Here is an 18,392-nt window from a genome sequence, read left to right as displayed (position 1 = left end):
CAACCTGCTGTCTGTGGTCACCCCAGGGCTGGGGCAGCAGAGGAAGGCAGAGCTGAGGCTGAATCAGGGTCTTGGACACCAAGTGACCCAACCTAAGGGAACCTAGGACGCTGAGGCTTGGCACTTGGTATTTGTAAAACATCTTTTTATTTACTTATTTTTATTTAATTTTTTATTTTTATACAATTTTGAAGGTTACCTTCAATTTACAGGTATTACAAAATATTGGCTATATTCCCTGCGTTATACAATACATCCTTGAGCCTATCTTACACTCAATAGTTTGTACCTCCCACTCCCCCAACCCCCATATTGCCCCTCCCCCTTTCTCTCCTCCCACTAGTAACCACTAGTGTGTTCTTTATATCTGCGAGTCTGCTTCTTTGTTGTTTTATTCACTAGTTTGTTGTACTTTTTAGATTCCATGGATGTGATATCAATTCTCTGTCTGGCTTATTTCACCTAGCACAGTGCCCTCCCAAGTCTATCCATGTTGCTGCAAATGGCAAAATTTTGTGCTTTTTAATGGCTGAGTAGTATTCCATTGTATATATATGTATACCATATCTTCTTTATCCATTCGTCTGTTGATGGACAGAGGATGTTTGCATGTCTTGGTAATAGTAAATAATGCTGCTAAACATCTTTTTAAAAGGAAGATTTGAAGGGCTTATCCAGATAAACATGCCAGAACAGGCGGTTAAATTTTTTTAAAGTTAAGAGGTAAAAATAGATTAAAACACCAGTGTAGCTGTCATCACAGTCCAGGGACGAATGCAATGGGGTAGTTGCTGCACTTAGATCTTTAGGCAAGTGGGAAACTACAGTTCTGATAGGCATCTGCCAGAGGGTGAGTTTGCTGAGACTAAATTCCCATGGATCCTAGAGTCAGCCTGTGTCCGTGCTTGTCCTCACACAGGGAAGCTCTTTGTGCTGGAGTCTCAGAATGGCTCTCAGGGCCTGGAACTAGAGGCCGCTCGGCTTTCCTGCAAGAGCAGAGGCGCTCACCTGGTGTCTGCGGACGAGCTGCGGAGGGTGGTGCAGGACTGTGCCTTCTCCGTGTGCACCACGGCCTGGCTGGCGGACGGCAGCCTAGGGTAAGTCAGGCCAGCTGGGGGTGCTCTCCTGCCAACTCACCCCGCCTTGCCATCAGGGCTGATACGGGGTTCAACAGAGGTGCCAGGATAGACAGAGTGCAATGGGCTGTGGCTTCCAGTATATTCTTGTTTTGAGTTAAATATAAAAACAAAATGTTAAACAAAATATAAAAACAAAAATGTTAATTAAAAACATTTTTCTGGAGTTCTGTCACAGTTTTTTCCTCTTTACTTTGTTATTCTGAATTTCCTTTCAAGTTACAAAGGAATAAAATGCTTGTAAAAATTTCAAATAATACAGATATATATAAAGTGCAAAGTGAGTTTCTCTCTTCTTCCCCACCTCAGAGGTAATAACTCTTAACTATTTGATATATATTCTTTATCTCTTTTTCTCTGTGGATATTCATCTGCATCCATGGGAAGAGGAAGATGGTATGGAGGTTTTAAAATATAACCATGAGGGACTTCCCTCACGGTCCAGTGGTTAAGACTCCGTGCTTCCACTGCAGGGGGCACGGGTTCAATCCCTGGTCGGGGAACTAAGATCCCGCGTGTCCTGTGGTGCGGCAAAATAAATAAAAGTTCAGAGTCATCAGATCAATTTAAAACAATGATAAATTTAAATAAATTTTAAAAAATAAAATAAAATATGGCCACAAATTCTTTCACATTACTCCCATTGAGAAGTGGGGTTTATGTCCTCTCCCTGTGAATCAGGGACAGCATAGTACTGCCTCGACCAGTGGAATACAGCAGGAGTGATACTGTGTGACTTCTGAGGGTAGGTCGGAAAAACCCATGGTCAGATTTCTGGGGACACTTACTTTTGAGATGCTACCTAAGAAGTCCTAGGAAGCCCAGGCCACGTGGAAATGCCTTATGTATGTACTCTCACCAATAGCCCCAACTGATGTCCCAGCCAATAGCCAGCATTAACTACCAGAAATGTGAGTGCAGATGCCTCCAGGTGATTCTAGCCCCCAGCTATTGAGTTAGCCAGCCTGTGAGTCTTTCCAGCTCAGCCTTAGACATTATAGAGCAGAGACAAGCCTTTCCCATTGTGCCCCATCTGAATTCCTGACCCATGGAATCCTTGTGGAGAAGTAATTCTGTGGCCAGCTAGGAGAAAACATCCCATTAGTGCTGTTAACTACTCCATTAGTCACAAACAGAGAAGGCAGGAGCCATTCCACGTTTTCCTTCATGCCACAGGAATGTGAAAGAACAAATGGCCTCCAAAAACTACTTTGCTTGATAATGACCCAGAAGGTGTCTGGCTGGGAGATGGCCATAGAAAACACATGCAACCATGCTGATTCACATCTCCAAAGGTGCCACATGTGAAGCAGCAATTGAATAAAGAGAACAACTGAGGTTACTTCCAAAGCTTTACAGTGAATCTGGAATTGTGGCTCTCTCTGCTTTATATTTCACATCCAAGTTCCTAAATAGACAAAATATGTCCCGTGTATGCATGTTCCCATAACATAGTCAAGTATGGATATTTTTCATAACTCTGTCAGTATCGTTATATCAGATAACCAGGGTATTCTAAAGATTCTAAAGAGCCAGCTTGGAGCCAGGCTTAGGTCTCCCAGGCATTACAAATTGAAACTGAGTCACTGGAAAGGTTTATCCTCTCTGGGTTTCCTGTAAGGTGTTAAGACATGTTAATGGATCTCTAACTTGCTTAGATGCTATTTTGTTGTTGTTGTTGGCCGCACCGCACAGCTTATGGGATCTTAGTTCCCTGACCAGGGATGGAACCCCAGCCCTCGGTAGTTAGAGCACGGAGTCCTAACCACTGAACGACCAGGGAATTCCCTTAGATGCTATTTCTTTAAAGTAAACACACTTACTTGATATATTTACTACATGACATATTAAAATAGTTTTCCACGTTAATGTCTTTTCCATGTTAATGTCTCTGGAACCAAGAAGTATCTGACCATTAGTATGTACATTTCACCGTGCATCTTTCCTGCACAGCCATCTCCCCTCCCCACTAAAAACTAATTATTAAATGCATGGTACATCTTGCAATTGATGGCATAGTAGCCATATAGATCTGATCTGTATCTCCATGAATTTATATTCAGTATATACATATATCTAGAAGATGGAGATCTAGAATGGTGAATCTAGAATTTGGGGCTATATGTCTCCTGGGAGCTTTTACAGATTTCATAAAGCATGTCTGAAAAGCTGAGAAGCAACTTAGATAGCCTCATAGGACTAGGAGAACAGAGATTTGAATTCAGGTTTTATGTATGTGGGGGCCAAGGGAATCCTTTTGCTTAGGGTTGGAACACTGAAGGGCTGTACCCTAGGAGTCACAGTAAACTGGAACAAGTACACAGGCCCTCAAAGGAGCTGCAGCATAGCTTCGAATCCTCTGAAGCCATGAGTTTGGATTGAGATGATACTAGAGTTCCAGTGTTCCAGATAGGTAGCAGAGCTGATTTTAAAAATCTTCTCTGGAGGAAAATAACATCATCTTAGACAATTTATTTCCACAAACTATTTTAGCAAGTATAGGATTTGTCAAGCAAAATAAAATAACCAGTCACGTGAGGAGACAAGGCAACAAGATAAAAATAGCCAATAGAAACTCTAGATGTTAACACTGGTAGATACAAACTTTAAAAGAACTCTTTAAAATGTTCAAAGATACAAAAGACAAAAAGGAGAATTTTGGCAGAAGACTGAAAAGTATAAAAATAACCAAATGAAAACTCTAGAAATGAAAAATACAGTAGCTGAAATTAAGAACTTAATGGATGGATCTAACAGCTGATTTTAAGAGTCAAAGAGAAAATTAATGAACTGGAAGGTATTTCAGAGGAAGATGTCCAGAATAAAGAACAGAAGAAGAAAGGATGAAAATATAGAAGAAAGAGTACAAGGCAAAGAAGATGCATGTAATTGGAATTCCGAAAGGAGAAGAGAAAGAAGACGAAGCAAAAGCAATATGGGACTTAGCCACAACTGTGGAAAAACATCCACACACAGATTCAAGAAGCCCTACAAAGCCCGAGTAGGATACATAAAATAATTTCACGACTTGGAACAACATGGTAAAACTGGTAAAAATCAAATATGAAGAAAAACTATTAAAAGTAATAATAAGAAAAAGAAAGAGTACCTTCAAAGGAGCAACAATAAACTGACAGTGAAAGCCCCAAGACCACTGCATGAGGCCTTCAAAGTGCTGAAAGGAAATTACTGCCAACCTAGAATTCTATACCCAGTGAAAATATCTTCCAAGAATAAAGATAAAATAAAGAATTTTCAGACAGACAAAAGGTGAGAGAATTCATCATACATGATCTGCACTAAAAAAAAAAAAGACACTGAAGGGTGTTCTTCAGGCAGGAGGAAAATAATTGCAGGTGGATGGCCGGAGATGCAAAAAGGGATGAGTGGAAAAAGTAAATATGGGGGTGAATTGGAATTATGTACAGATGGTCCCTGACTTACAGTGGTTCAACTTACAATTTTTTTTAACTTTATGATGGTGCAAAAACATTATGCATGCAACAGAAACTGTTCTTCAAATTGTGAATTTTGATCTCTTCCCAGGCTAGTGATATACTGTCTGATACTCTCTCATGATGCTGGGCAGTGGAAGTAAGCTGCAGCCCCCAGTCAGCCATGTGATCATGAAAGTAAACAACTGATAAACTTATAACCATTCTGTACCAAGACAACCATTCTGCTTTTTCACTTTCAGTACAGCATTCAATAAATTACATGAGATGTTCAATGCTTTATTGTAAAATAGACTTTGTGTTAGATGATTTTACCCAACTGTAGGCTAAAGTAAATGTTTTGAGCACATTTAAGGTAGGCTAGGCTAAGCTCTGATGTTCAGTAGGTTTTGTGTGTTATATGCATTTTTGACTTACCATATTTTCAACTTACAATGAGCTTTTGGAGATATAACCCTGCTGTAAGTCGAGGAAGATCTATAATTATATAAAGCAGTAACAGTAATACTAAACACTAAAAAATGGTATATCAGTCAGGAAGTGTTTTAAGTATGTTAATACATAGTATTTTAAATTGGGTTGTTGGGAAAGAGAGTAAAAGTAACATTAAATTTTAATAAGTCAAGGAAGCGTGTGGTAGCCACTAAAAGAAGCGTAAAAGAACATATAACTTCCAAACCAATACAGAAGAAAAGGAGATTGCCAAAAAGGAATTCAAACAATCAAAATACGAGAAAGAAAAGAGAGGAAGAAAGGAAGAATGGGCAGAACTAATAGAAATATGGCAGATTTAAATTCAAAGAGATCTGTTACTAAATTAAGCAGATGTGATGCTCTGATTAGAAAACAAGGACCATCAGGTGGATTTTTTAAAGTTCTACTATTTGCTGTTTACAAAAGATATCCTTAAATAAATCATGGGGCAAAAATAAATTATAATGGAAATTCACATATATGTAGAAATGAATGATATTAAAATATAACATACTCAAACTCATGGGATGCCACTAGTGCTATACCTGGAGGAAAATGTAAAGCGTTAAATGCTTGTGTTAGAAAAGGAAAGAGGCAGAAGGTTCATGAACCAATGATCCATCTTAAGAAATCTGAAAATAACAGCAAAACAAACACCCCAAAAAGAAGAGAACTAATAAAGAGAAGAGAATTTTATGAAATAAAAACCAAGCATATACTAGAAGAGATCAACAATGTATTGCCTCTGAATCTTGAATTGATATATGTGACCTCAACTCAAGCACCACCTATAACTTCCTGCTTTTAGACTTCTGGGGAGAGTATTGATACTTTATCATATTGATACTTTCAGCCAAAACTCCTGAATCAGGAAAATCTCTGCTGATTCAGCGCTGACAGAAGAAAAGATTTCTTTCCCAGTTTTGGTTAGTTCTCCTAACCCAGTGCCTTCTTTGTCTGTTTTAGGACAACCATGTGTAGCAAGGGGAGTGGTGAACAGCAAATCATGAGAGCTGTCGATGTGAGAATTGAAAGCAACCCGGTTCCTGGTGGCACATACAATGCCCTGTGTATGAAGGATGAAGGTCAGTGCCAGAGCCTTTGTAAAGGTTTTGGAGGGTGTGCTCGTGGGGGTTGACCTCTTAGGTTGTGTTCTATAGAAACTGACCTTAAGATGAGGATTCACTGACCATCATGAATCAGGCAGACTTCCAAAGAAAAGCCAACAGGGCTGTGGGGAAGTGGACAGGGAAAGGAAGAGGGAAGGCAATGGTGCAGCACTAAGCAAAGTCCACAGTGGCTGTGAGGTGGGGGGTGGGTAACTTTGGCTCAATCCTGCAGGGAATCTCTGGAGACAGTGACCACAGGTCACCACGGGTTTCCTGATCAGGGGTGAGAGAACAGGGGTATTGATACCACTGAACTTGTCAGTCATTGTTTAAGGGCTGCTTCAGGGAGATATAAATTCCTGGACTCTTCTGGTTTTCAGTGTGCTCAGACAAAGAATTACGATAGCTGAGTCACCCTCCAACAAAGATGCACAGATGCCCACCCAGAGCCCCTGTGCATGGGAATGGTAAAGGGATCTAGGAAATATGGGCAGACGCCTGACAGCATGCGCTGCAGCTGCTGATACCACTTATCCTTTGGTCTGTCTTCATGGTGGAAATTTTTCTAAAAAGAAAAAAAATCCTTTTTTCCCGAAAGGAAATTTATAGGATTTAGGAAACTGCTCCTAGAAAGAAAAATTCAACTTCCTTCTGGGAAATCAGCTGAGTGGTGAAGAGAAAACCATAAAGGAGTCTCCAGGGCAGCGTTTCATGTGCACTGGAAAAAGTATACCTTCATTATCATAAATACATGCTGCTGAAAGGGAATGTCCATGCAAATGGGGAGAAAGCGAGCTGCTTACTCATCAGTCATAGAAATCAGCACAGGTACTGCCAGGCTGCACAGTGGTCCCATCTGGGAAGTTTTAAGAACTACTGATACCTGGGTGCCAGCCCTAGAGATTCGGATATAAATGTTCTGGACACTGGGGTTTCTTAAAGCTGCTCAGTGACTATAACATGTAGCCCAGTTTGAGAATTAGTTCTCTAATGCAGAGTTTCCCAAAGCTCTCTGATGATGAGAAATACCAGATGAACTTATTAGAAATGCAAACCCTCAGGCTGCATCCCAGAGGCACCAAATCCCAATCTCCAGGGAAGGGGTCAGAGGAGTTGGTAAATCAAAGAGCCACAGTGAACCCTACTACCCTGGCTGGTGCTTGTTAGATGTTTATTGGTGGTAGGCTTCTCTGCTGCCATGGCATCTCCCTCCAGGAAGGGTTCTACATTTGCTGATTGCAGTCAAGCAACTGAAAGATGTGGCCATGGAAAGCCCTGGGGAGAACAACATCCATGGTTTGTTTTTTAAAAAACCACATAAATAAATGAAAACGATCCTTTGAATCTCAAACATAGGCAAAGGTTCAGATCCCTGAGGGAGACGGGACAGAGCCAGAGGAAAACCAGCATGACCTTCTTTCTTTAGTGATCTCAAATGGATATGTGGGGCTTCTGAGTCTGATCTCTTTCCCCTCATGAACAAGAGGTAGCAGCTAGCTTTTGCTGTGTAACATACCACCCCCAAATGTAGTGGCTTAAAACAACTGTTTGTTTAGTTCACTATTTTGGGGGGAGGGCAGCAATTTGTGTTATTCTTCTGGCCTCAGCTGGGCTCATTCACAAGTCTGCAGTCAGCTGCTGGGTAGGGGCCTTGCTTCTGGGCGTTGGCTGGATGTTGACTGGGGTGTGAGGGGGGTGCACTGAGCCATGTGTTCCGCATCATACAACAGGAGATCCTGGGCTTTCCACCTCACAGGCTTCAAACAGGTTGTGTGTATGCAAGTGTGTGCCCCTTTGCCCACAACTGTAGTGCATGAAGCCAGAGGTTGGAAACATCTGTTCACATCCTATAGGGCACCAAATTTAAAACCATGACAGTGACTCCAAAACTGAGTTATTGCCAAACCAGTAAGACGTGCCTCCTGATATACTGCACTCAGAGGAGCACAACTTCAGTTCAGTAGTATTCCTGCCAAAAATGTGCAACCTGAATCTAATCATGAGGCAACTTTAGCCAAACTCAAGTTGAGAAACATCGTACAAAATGACTGGCCTATACTCTTTTAAAAATGTCAAGGAGGGCTTCCCTGGTGGCGCAGTGGTTAAGAATCCGCCTGCCAGTGCAGGAGACACGGGTTCGAGCCCTGGTCCGGGAAGATCCCACGTGCCGCAGAGCAACTAAGCCCGTGCGCCACAACTACTGAGCCTGCGCTCTAGAGCCCACGAGCCACAACTACTGAAGCCCGTGTGCCTAGAGTCCATGCTCCGCAACAAGAGAAGCCACCACAATGAGAAGCCTGCGTACCACAAGAAGAATAGCCCCTGCTCACCGCAACTAGAGAAAGCCCGCGCAGCAACGAAGACCCAATGCAGTCAAAAATAAATAAAATTAAATTTAAAAAAGAAAAGAAAAATGTCAAGGATAAGAAAGAGAAAGAGGGAATTCCATGGCTGTCCAGTTGTTAGGACTCCACACTTCCACTGCAGGGGGCGCAGGTTCGATCCCTGGTTGGGAAACTAAGATCCTGTAAGCCTCGTGGTGCAGCAAAAAAAAAAAAAAAAAAAAAAAAAAAAGACAAAGAAAGGCAAGGCAACTGTTTTGGATTAAAATAGACTAAAAAGACTTGACAACTAAATGTAATTTGTGATCCTAGCTTGTATTTTGGACCAGGAGAAAACAGCTATAATTGATGAAATCTGAATATGGATTTGAATTAGATAATAGTATTGTATCAATGCTTAAATTCCCTGATTTTGGTAACTACTGCAGTTATGTAAGACAATATCCTTGTTCTTGGAAATATATACCAAGGTTCTTAGGGACAAAGAGACATCATATCTACAACTCATTCTCAAGTGGTTCAGAAAGGAATTACAGGGACTTCCCTGGTTGTTCAGTGGTTAAGAATCTGCCTTCTAATGCAGGGGACATGGGTTTGATCCCTGGTTGGGGAACTAAGATCCCACATGCCACAGGACAACTAAGCCCACACGCCGCAACTAGAGAAGCCCGCATGCCGCAATGAAGAGCCTGTGTGTTGCAATGAAGCAAAGACCCAGAGCAGACAAAATTAAAAAAAAAAAAAGAATTACAGATATAGATAGACATATATACATATTCATGTATGTATACATACACATATATGTATGTGTTTATGTATGATATATATTTTCTCTCTCTCTCTCTCTATATATATATCTAGAGAGAGAAAATGATAAAGCAAATGGGGCAAAATGAAAACACATTAGTAAATCTGGATAAAGGGTTTATGGGAGTTCCTTATTTTTAAAATTTCTCTGTAACTTTGAAATTATATGCAAATGAAAATTTCCCCCCAAATGGTCTACATACTCCTCCCAAAACAACAATAACAACAACAGGAAAGCACAAAACAAAACAAAAACAAAAACAAAAAAATAAAGCAAATTCATGATGCCTATCAGCTTATGTAAGGACTGATGCCATTTTAGCAAGTGAGCCCTGTGTGGGTGTCTTTGAGTCAAAGTGCTCAAGAGCCCCGCATCCAGGGCAGTTTGCCTGAGCCTAGCTTGCCCGCCTCCCCTCCCCTCCAGGTCAACAGGGAGAGGCTTGGGTGGGGGAAACTGGAGTCTTGGTCCAACAGGGCCTGACTTGTGAGGAGGCTTCAGATGGGTGATGAAGGGGCTCAGGAACACATGCTGAGGTGGGATTAGGGTCAGAGGGCTGCTCTCTCTTGGACTTTGCAGAAAAGCAGGATGGATTCCCCACGATCCCTCAGAGAGAGCTCGGCCCCTGTTCCTCTGCCTTTCCTCCTTTAGAAAGAGCATGTAAACGGCTCCCAGATGGCTCTTCACTTTTCCTCAGGGGAGCCTTGTAGGCAGTCAACAAGGGATTATCACAGTAAGTGAAGTCAGTCACACAGAGAAAGACAAATACCTTATGATATCACTTATATGTGGAATCTAAAATATGATATAAATGAACTAATTTACAAAATAAAAACAGACTCACAGACGTAGGAAACAAACTTATGGTTACCAAACGGGAAGGGGGGTGGGGGAGGGGTAAATTAGAGATTATTAGCACATACAAACTACCATATATAAAATAGCAGATAAAAACTACTACATATAGGGATTTCCCTGGTGGTCCAATGGTTAAGAATCCACCTTCCAATGCAGGGGACGCAGGTTCGATCCCTGGTCGGGGAACTAAGACCCCTACATGCCGCGGGGCAACTAAGCCCGCGCGCTGCACCTACTGAGCCCGCGTGCTCCGGAGCCTGCACGCCACGACTAGAGAGAAGCCCACGCGCCACAACAAAAGATCCTGCATGCCGCAACTAAGGCCCAACACAGCCAAATAAATAAATATTTTTAAAAACCTACTACATATAAAGTAGATAAACAACAAGGTCCTACTGTATATATGTGTGTGTGTGTGTGTGTGTGTGTGTGTGTGTGTGTGTGTGTGTGTGTGTGTGTGTGTGTGTGTGTGTGTATACATGAATCACTTTGCTGTACACCAGAAACTAACATAACACTGTAAATCAACTATACTTCACCAAGGGAAATATGTGTGCCAAAGGAAGGTAAGAAGCCGAGAAGAGGCTCCTGGGGAGTGCACGTGAGGTCTGGTTCAGCAGACACCCGGGTGCAGTATCACCTCTAAAGGTTGCCTTTTTCCTGATGATGCTTCATTGCACCTAGCCCTGGGCTGCTGCTTCTCTTCGGCAAGACAGGAAGAATGAAGGGTGCTAACTCCAAAAATGGCAGACATATGCCTCATAAAGAGCCCAGAAGGAAAACAGCCTGTGGAATGTTCAGGCAGCTTCCTCCTGTGTTTCTTTTTTGGATAAAGTTCACCATGAATGTAGACGTTTCTCTGTTTCCTTTCAGTATTTTTGTTTCACTGACAGTGAATTTCCAGCCCTGTGGTGACCTCACTTTAATAAGTGAAGTTATTTTTAACCAACTGGATGCTGATGAAATGAGCTGCCTGCACTTGGGTTCTCTGGCTCTGCTTCTCTTGGCAGCTTGTCTGTGGAGTCAACAGCATGGGGTCTGGAGGCTTCAGGTCTCCTCTCACCTTCTCGCTGCAGCACCCAAGGCTCACTAAGGGTGTGCTTCTGTTTCTCCCCCTCTAAGCCAGGGCTGGCCTGCCTGCTCTCCCCGCCAGCCCACCTCACCTTCTTAGCACTGTATTTCACCTCCCCTGCATATGTTACTCCTACCTGTATCTCCCTTAAAAATAGAAATGGAATGATTCCCTTCCTTTATGTCTGCAAGAAGAGAGCTGAGGGAGTTCCCTGGTGGTCCAGTGGTTAAGACTCCACACTTCCACTGCAGGGGGCACAGGTTCGATCCCTGGTCAGGGAACTAAGATGCCCCAAGCTGCAGTGTGGCCAAAAATTAAAAGAGAGCTAAATGCTCACCTCTCAGGTGAGCAGGAATTTTTGAGAGTAGCCACCTCCCAGGTCTGCTTGAGAAGGCGCTGTGCCTCAAGATTGGCTTTGGGGAAATTCCAGCAATGATGGGAGACCAATGAACTGCAATGCTTTGAGCAGCTGACAGAACTTATCCAGTTCAGGGTCTCCTGAGGGAGTGTGAAAGAGTCTGCACTCTTTACCATTGACCTGGCACTGGCCAATTTTTCATTTATTTGTCCAGGGTAACGCAAAGCAGGGCTCAGACTTGTGGGTGCTTCAGATAGATAGATAGATGATAGATAGATAGATAGATAGATAGATAGATAGATAGATAGATAGATAGATAGATAGATAGATGATAGATAGATAGATAGATAGATAGATAGATAGATAGAGATAGAGGACTCCTCTCCACCCTCAAGGAGTTGACGGTGTATAAGGACAAGCAAGAGATGAATGAGTTTCCATGGCACAAAGGAGGAACGTAATTAGGGAGACTTCCTGAGGCAGTGGCAGCTGAGGTGGAATTTGAAGGATTTTGTTCTGTGGGGATAATGGTTAGGGAAAGGAGAAGAGGACATTGCAGAGAAAACAGCTGGAGCACGGGCTACAAATCTGAGATCCCAGTGGTTCTGGGGAGACTAGCTCTGGGTGAGCCCTTGTCCTAGTGCTTCAGAGAATGAGTTGGGTTTGGAACATCCCTGCGGGCTCAAGTGGCTGCTGGGCAGGTCTGAGGAGGCTGCAGAGAGCAGCCCAGATAATCCCACTGCAGTTACTCCCAACTTGATCTATAGATTCAATGCAATCTCAGTCATAATTCCAGCAAGTTATTTTGTGGATATGAACAAACTAATTCTATAGTTTATATGGAGAGACGAAGACCCAGAATAGCTAACTCATAATTGAAGAAGAACAAAGTTGGAGGACTGACATGACTCAACTTCAAGACTTACCTAGAGGGAGGGATAGATTGGGAGTTTGGGATCAACACGTACACATATTTAAAATAGATAACCAACAAGGACCTACTGTGTAGCACAGGGAACTCTGCTCAATAATCTGTAATAACCTAAATGGGAAAAGAATCTGAAAAGGAATAGATACATGTACATGTATAACTGAATCACTCTGCTGTACACCTGAAACTAACACAACATTGTTAATCAACTATGCTCCAATATAAAATAAAATCTTTTTTAAATTAAATTTTAAAAGACATAAAGATGCAGATCTCAATACAGTGTGGCACTGGTAAAAGAACAGACAAATATCAATGGAATCGAGTAGGAGCCCAGAAATAGACCCACATAAATATAGTTAACTGATCTTTGACAAGGGAGCAAAAGCAATACAATGGAGCAAAAATAGTCTTTTTAATATAGGTGCTGGGACAACTGAACATCCACATGCAAAAGAAAAGAATCTAGACACAGCCCTTACACCCCTCACAAAATTTAACTCAAAATGGATCACAGACCTAAATGTAAAATGCAAAACTACAAAACTCCTAGAAGATAATATAGGTGAAAACCTAGATGACCTTGTTTATGGTGATGACTTTCTTGATACAACACCAAAGGCACAATACATGAAAGAAGTAACTGTTAAGCTGGACTTACTTAACATTGAAAACTTCTGCTCTGCAAAAGACAGTGTCAAGAGAATGAAAAGGCAAGCCCCGGACTGGCGAAAATATCTGCAAAAGACATGTCTACTAAAGGATTATTATTCAAAATACACAAAGAACTCTTGAAATTCAACATTAAGAAAATGAACAGCTCAATTTAAAAATAGGCAAAAGACCTGAACAGATACCTCACGAAAGAAGATACACAGATGGCAAGTAAGCATATGAAAAAATGCTCCACATCATATGTCGTCAGGGAAATGCAAATTAAAACAACAATGAGGGACTTCCCTGGTGGCGCAGTGGTTAAGAATCTGCCTGCCATTGCCAGGGACACGGGTTTGAGCCCTGCTCTGGGAAGATCCCACATGCTGCAGAACAACTAAGCCCGTGCGCCACAGCTATTGATCCTATGCTCTAGAGCCCACAAACCACAGCTACTGAAACCCGCACGCCTAGAGCCCGTGCTCCACAATAAGAGAAACCACCGTAATGAGAAGCCTGCGCACCGCAACGAAGAGTAACTTCTGCTCACCGCAACTAGAGAAAACCCACGTGCAGCAATGAAGACCCAACACAGCCAAATAAATTAATTAGCTTAAAACAAAAAACAATGATTTACCACTACACATCTAGTAGAATGGCCAAAATCCAGAACACTGATGACACCAAATGCTGACAAGGATGTGGAGCAGCAGGAACTCTCCTTCATTGCTGGTGGGAATGCAAAATGGTACAGCCACTTCGGAAGACAGTTTGGCAGTTTCTTACCAAACTAAACATACTTTTACCATGCGATCCAGCAATCACAGTTCTTGATATTTACCCAAATTAGCTGAAAACTTAAGTTCACACAAAAACCTGTACATGAATGTTTATTAGCACCTTATTTTCCTAATTGCCAAAACTTGGAAGCAACCATGATGTCTTTCAGTAGGTGAATGGATAAATAAACTGTAGCACTTCCAGACAATAGAATATTATTCAGTGCTAAAAAGAAATGAGCTATCAAGCCTTGAAAACACATGGAGGAAACAAATGCTTATTACTAAGTGAAAGAAGCCAGTCTGAGAAGGCTACGTACTGAATGATTCCAACTATATGACATTCTAGAAAAAGCAAAACTAGGGAGACAGTAAAAGGATTGATGGTTGCCAGGAGTCAGGAGGAATGAATAAGTGTAACACAGAGGATTTTTAGGGCAGTGAAACTATTTTGTATGATACGACAATGGCGGATATATGTAATTATATATTCAAAACCCATAGATTGGGTTTATACAATCAAAACCCATAGACTGTAGAACATGAAGAGTGAACCCAAATGTAAACTGTGGCCTTTGAGAGATAATGACATGTCAATGTAGGCTCATGGATTGTAACAAATGTACCACTGTGGTACAGGATAGTGAGAAGGCTGTGCCTGGGTAGAGACGGGAACATGGGAAATCTCTGTACCTTCCACTCAATTTTGCTGTGAACCTAAACCAGCTCCAAAAATTAGTTTATTAGTTTTTTAAAAAGCAGGTACTCGGTAATAAATATGATGTAATCCTGTTTATGTTAACACACACACACACAATATCATATATTATCGCTTATATGTGGAATCTAGAGAAATGGTAGAGACGAACTTATGTGCAAAGCAAAAACAGAGTCACAGATGTAGAGAACAAACTTACAGTTACCAAGGGGGGAAGAAGAGGGTGGGATAAATTGGGAGATTGGGATTGACATATATACACTACTATGTATAAAATAGATAACTAATGAGAACCTACTGTAAGCACAGGGAACTCTACTGAGTGCTCTGTGGTGACCTAAATGGGAAAGAAATCTAAAAAAGAGTGGATATATGTATACGTATGACCGATTCACTTTTCTGTACAGCAAGAAACTAACACATCATTGTAAAGCAACTCTACTCCAATAAAAAATAATAAATACACACACACACACACACACACACACACACACACACACACACACACACACAGCTACATATGTAGTATACGTATGTGCATCTCTATCAGTATTTATTTGTAAATACCAAACAGGTAACAGTGTTACTATCAGGGTCGAGGTTGGGGGAGGGGAGAGGCATCCTCTACTCTACAGTCTGTAATATTTCAGCATTTGACAAAGAGTACCACTTGCTGCTGGGCACTGTCTCTGGGTCCACCTTTCAAGGAAACATTAGAGGATAATATTGCCTGGCAATTTAAAAATACAAAGTTGTGGGACTTCCCTGGTGGTCCAGTGGTTAAGAATCCATCTTCCAATGCAGGGGATGTGGATTCAGTCCCTGGTCGGGGAACTAAGATCCCATATGCCACAGGGCAACTAAGCCTGTGGGCCACAGCTAGAGAGCCTGCATGCCACAACTACTGAGCCCACACGCTCTGGAGCCCACACGCCACAACTAGCGAGAAACCCGAGCGCTGCAACAAAGACCCAATGCAGCTAAATCAATCAATCAATCAATCAATCTTTTTTTAAAAAATAAAAAATAAATAAAAACACAAAGTTGTAGCACTTTGTAGCACATTTATTCATTCAACAAGTATTTTTTGAGTGCTTCATCTGTGCCAGGCATTCTGCCAGGTCCTGGGGATGCCACGGTAAAGGAGATCTCAGTTTAAGGTGCAGGCAACACCCATGGGGGAGAGGGGGTTGCTTTCTGTTTTTCTTCTTCTATTGTTACGTTCCTTTTGGATTAATCCAATATTTTATATTATTCCATTTTACTTCCTCTACAGGCTTCTTTTTTTTTCAATGTTTATTTATTTGGCTGCATCAGGTCTTAGTTGCAGCATGCAGGATCTTGGCGGTGCATGGGCTCTAGAGCACATGGGCTTAGTTGCCCCAAAACATGTGTGATGTTAGTTCCCCGACCAGGGATCGAACCCATGTCCCCTGCATTGGAAGAAGGATTCTTAACCACTGGACCACCAGGGAAGTCCCAAGGGGTTGCTTTTTAAGTTTTTTTTTTCCTCCCAGGCTGAAAAAGTTCTGCAGAGTTTGGGAAAACTTATTGTGATTCCTTGTCCTCAGAGAAGCCGTGTGGAGACCCACCTTCCTTCCCACACACCATCCTGCAGGGCCACACGGGCTTGGAGATGGGGGATGAGCTGCTGTACCTGTGTGCCCCCGGCCACGTGACGGGCCGGCGCGAAACAGCCTTCACCTTGCTGTGCAACAGCTGTGGGGAGTGGTATGGCCTGGTCCAGGCCTGCGGGAAAGGTAAGCAGGAAAATAACTCCAGGACAGCTGTATGGACTGCTCCTCCTGATGAGAATTTTCTGCTGCTGCCCTGCTGTCTTGCTCTACTCCCTGGGCTGCCCCGTGAGTCTGAATAAAATTATAGCTGAGGCTAAAAAGACTCTTGGTGGGCATTTAGCTCCCGAAACCTGATCTGATTCCCCCAGATGTCCCCATTCCATCATCATCGTATGCCTGGGGGCAAGGCTTCTGCATCCCACCCCTGCCCAGCCCCCTTGGGAATTCTCCCAATGGCAGAAATCACTCTCTCCTATGACTCCTACACCATGGACCTCATGCCAGACCCTGAATTGTTCCCTGACCTCATAGGGTTCCTTTCTCCCCAAGACTCCTTCAGGGCCCACCTTCCTGATCCCCCATGACATCTGGGTACCAAGCGGAGGTTGGCGCTATAGAGGGGGATGACTCCAGCACCACAATGTTACTGAATTTGTAGGACAGTTGGTCCCCAGAATGTCCGGCAGATCCTATGGGAGAACCATGATGAGACTAGGGTGCTGTCTTGTCTGTGAGCTTCATCCATGTTGTTGCCTGAGCTGTGGTTTTTTGTGTTCATTGCAGTTTACTATCTATAGTGTGAATACACCACCCATTATTTCTGCTGGTGGTCATTTGGCTTGTTCTCGTGTTGTGACTGTCGAAAATTTACGCTGCAGTGATCGTTCTCCTCCACATCATTCGTTTCACATGTGAACACATTTCTTTTGGTTCCTGGCAGTGGAGTTGCTGCCCATGGGGTAGGTGTGTGTCCAGCTTACGTGGATGCTTCCAGAGAGTTTTCTAAAGTGTTTTGACCAGTTTACTCTCCCAACAGCTGTGTATAAGAGCTCTGTTCCAGCATCCTCACCAACCTTCAGGATTGTGAGACTTCTTACCTTTTTACCTATCTGGTGACTACTCCATGGTGACCTGTAAAACCCATGTCTCTACCCAAGCACTTATCTAATCGGATACTATTAGCATTTACTCAGTAAGTGTCTGTCCAAGATTTTTGCCCATTTCTCTGATTGATTTTTTACGTTAATGTTGGATTTCTTTTTTATGAAAACTTTTTTTTGTTGTTGTTCTGTTGTTTTTTTTTTTTATCAGTCATCAATTTTATACACATCACTGTATACATGTCAATCCCAATCGCCCAATTCAGCACACCACCATCCCCACCCCACCACAGTTTTACCCTTTGGTGTCCATACGTTTGTTCTCTACATCTGTGACTCAACTTCTGCCCTGCAACCCGGTTCATCTGTACCATTTTTCTAGGTTCCACATACATGCGTTAATATACGATATTTCTTTTTCTCTTTCTGACTTACTTCACTCTGTATGACAGTCTCTAGATCCATCCACGTCTCAACAAATGACTCAATTTCGTCCTTTTTATGGCTGAGTAATATTCCATTGGATATATGTACCACATCTTCTTTATCCATTCGTTTGTTGATGGGCATTTAGGTTGCTTCCATGACCTGGCTATTGTAAATAGTGCTGCAATGAACATTGGGGTGCATGTGTCTTTTTGAATTACGGTTTTCTCTGGGTATATGCCCAGTAGTGGGATTACTGGGTCATATGGTAATTCTATTTTTAGTTTTTTAAGGAACCTCCATATTGTTCTCCATACTGGCTGTATCAATTTACATTCCCACCAACAGTGCAAGAGGGTTCCCTTTTCTCCACACCCTCTCCAGCATTTGTTGTTTGTAGATTTTCTGATGATGCCCATTCTAACTGGTGTGAGGTGATACCTCATTGTAGTTTTGATTTGCATTTCTCTAATAATTAGTGATGTTGAGCATCTTTTCATGTGCTTCATGGCCGTCTGTATGTCTTCTTTGGAGAAATGTCTATTTAGGTCTTCTGCCCATTTTTGGATTGGGTTGTTTGTTTCTTTAATATTGAGCT

General features: G+C 42.3%; 1 protein-coding gene across 1 annotated transcript in view; it reads left to right on the top strand.

Moving 5' to 3' along the window:
- SUSD5 (sushi domain containing 5) overlaps positions 1 to 18,392 on the top strand; it is a 43,236-nt gene that overhangs the window by 9,564 nt on the left and 15,280 nt on the right. Inside the window, exons 2-4 of the mRNA XM_036870164.1 lie at positions 920 to 1,097; positions 6,032 to 6,150; positions 16,263 to 16,451. Coding sequence (XP_036726059.1) covers positions 920 to 1,097; positions 6,032 to 6,150; positions 16,263 to 16,451 — 486 coding nt within the window. The remainder of the gene's footprint in view (positions 1 to 919; positions 1,098 to 6,031; positions 6,151 to 16,262; positions 16,452 to 18,392) is intronic.

This window comes from Balaenoptera musculus, chromosome 11 (assembly GCF_009873245.2).
Source record: "Balaenoptera musculus isolate JJ_BM4_2016_0621 chromosome 11, mBalMus1.pri.v3, whole genome shotgun sequence".
Classification (NCBI taxonomy): domain Eukaryota; kingdom Metazoa; phylum Chordata; class Mammalia; order Artiodactyla; family Balaenopteridae; genus Balaenoptera; species Balaenoptera musculus.
Note: the sequence above shows the minus strand (reverse complement) of the source record. Positions and strands in the feature narration are given on the sequence as shown.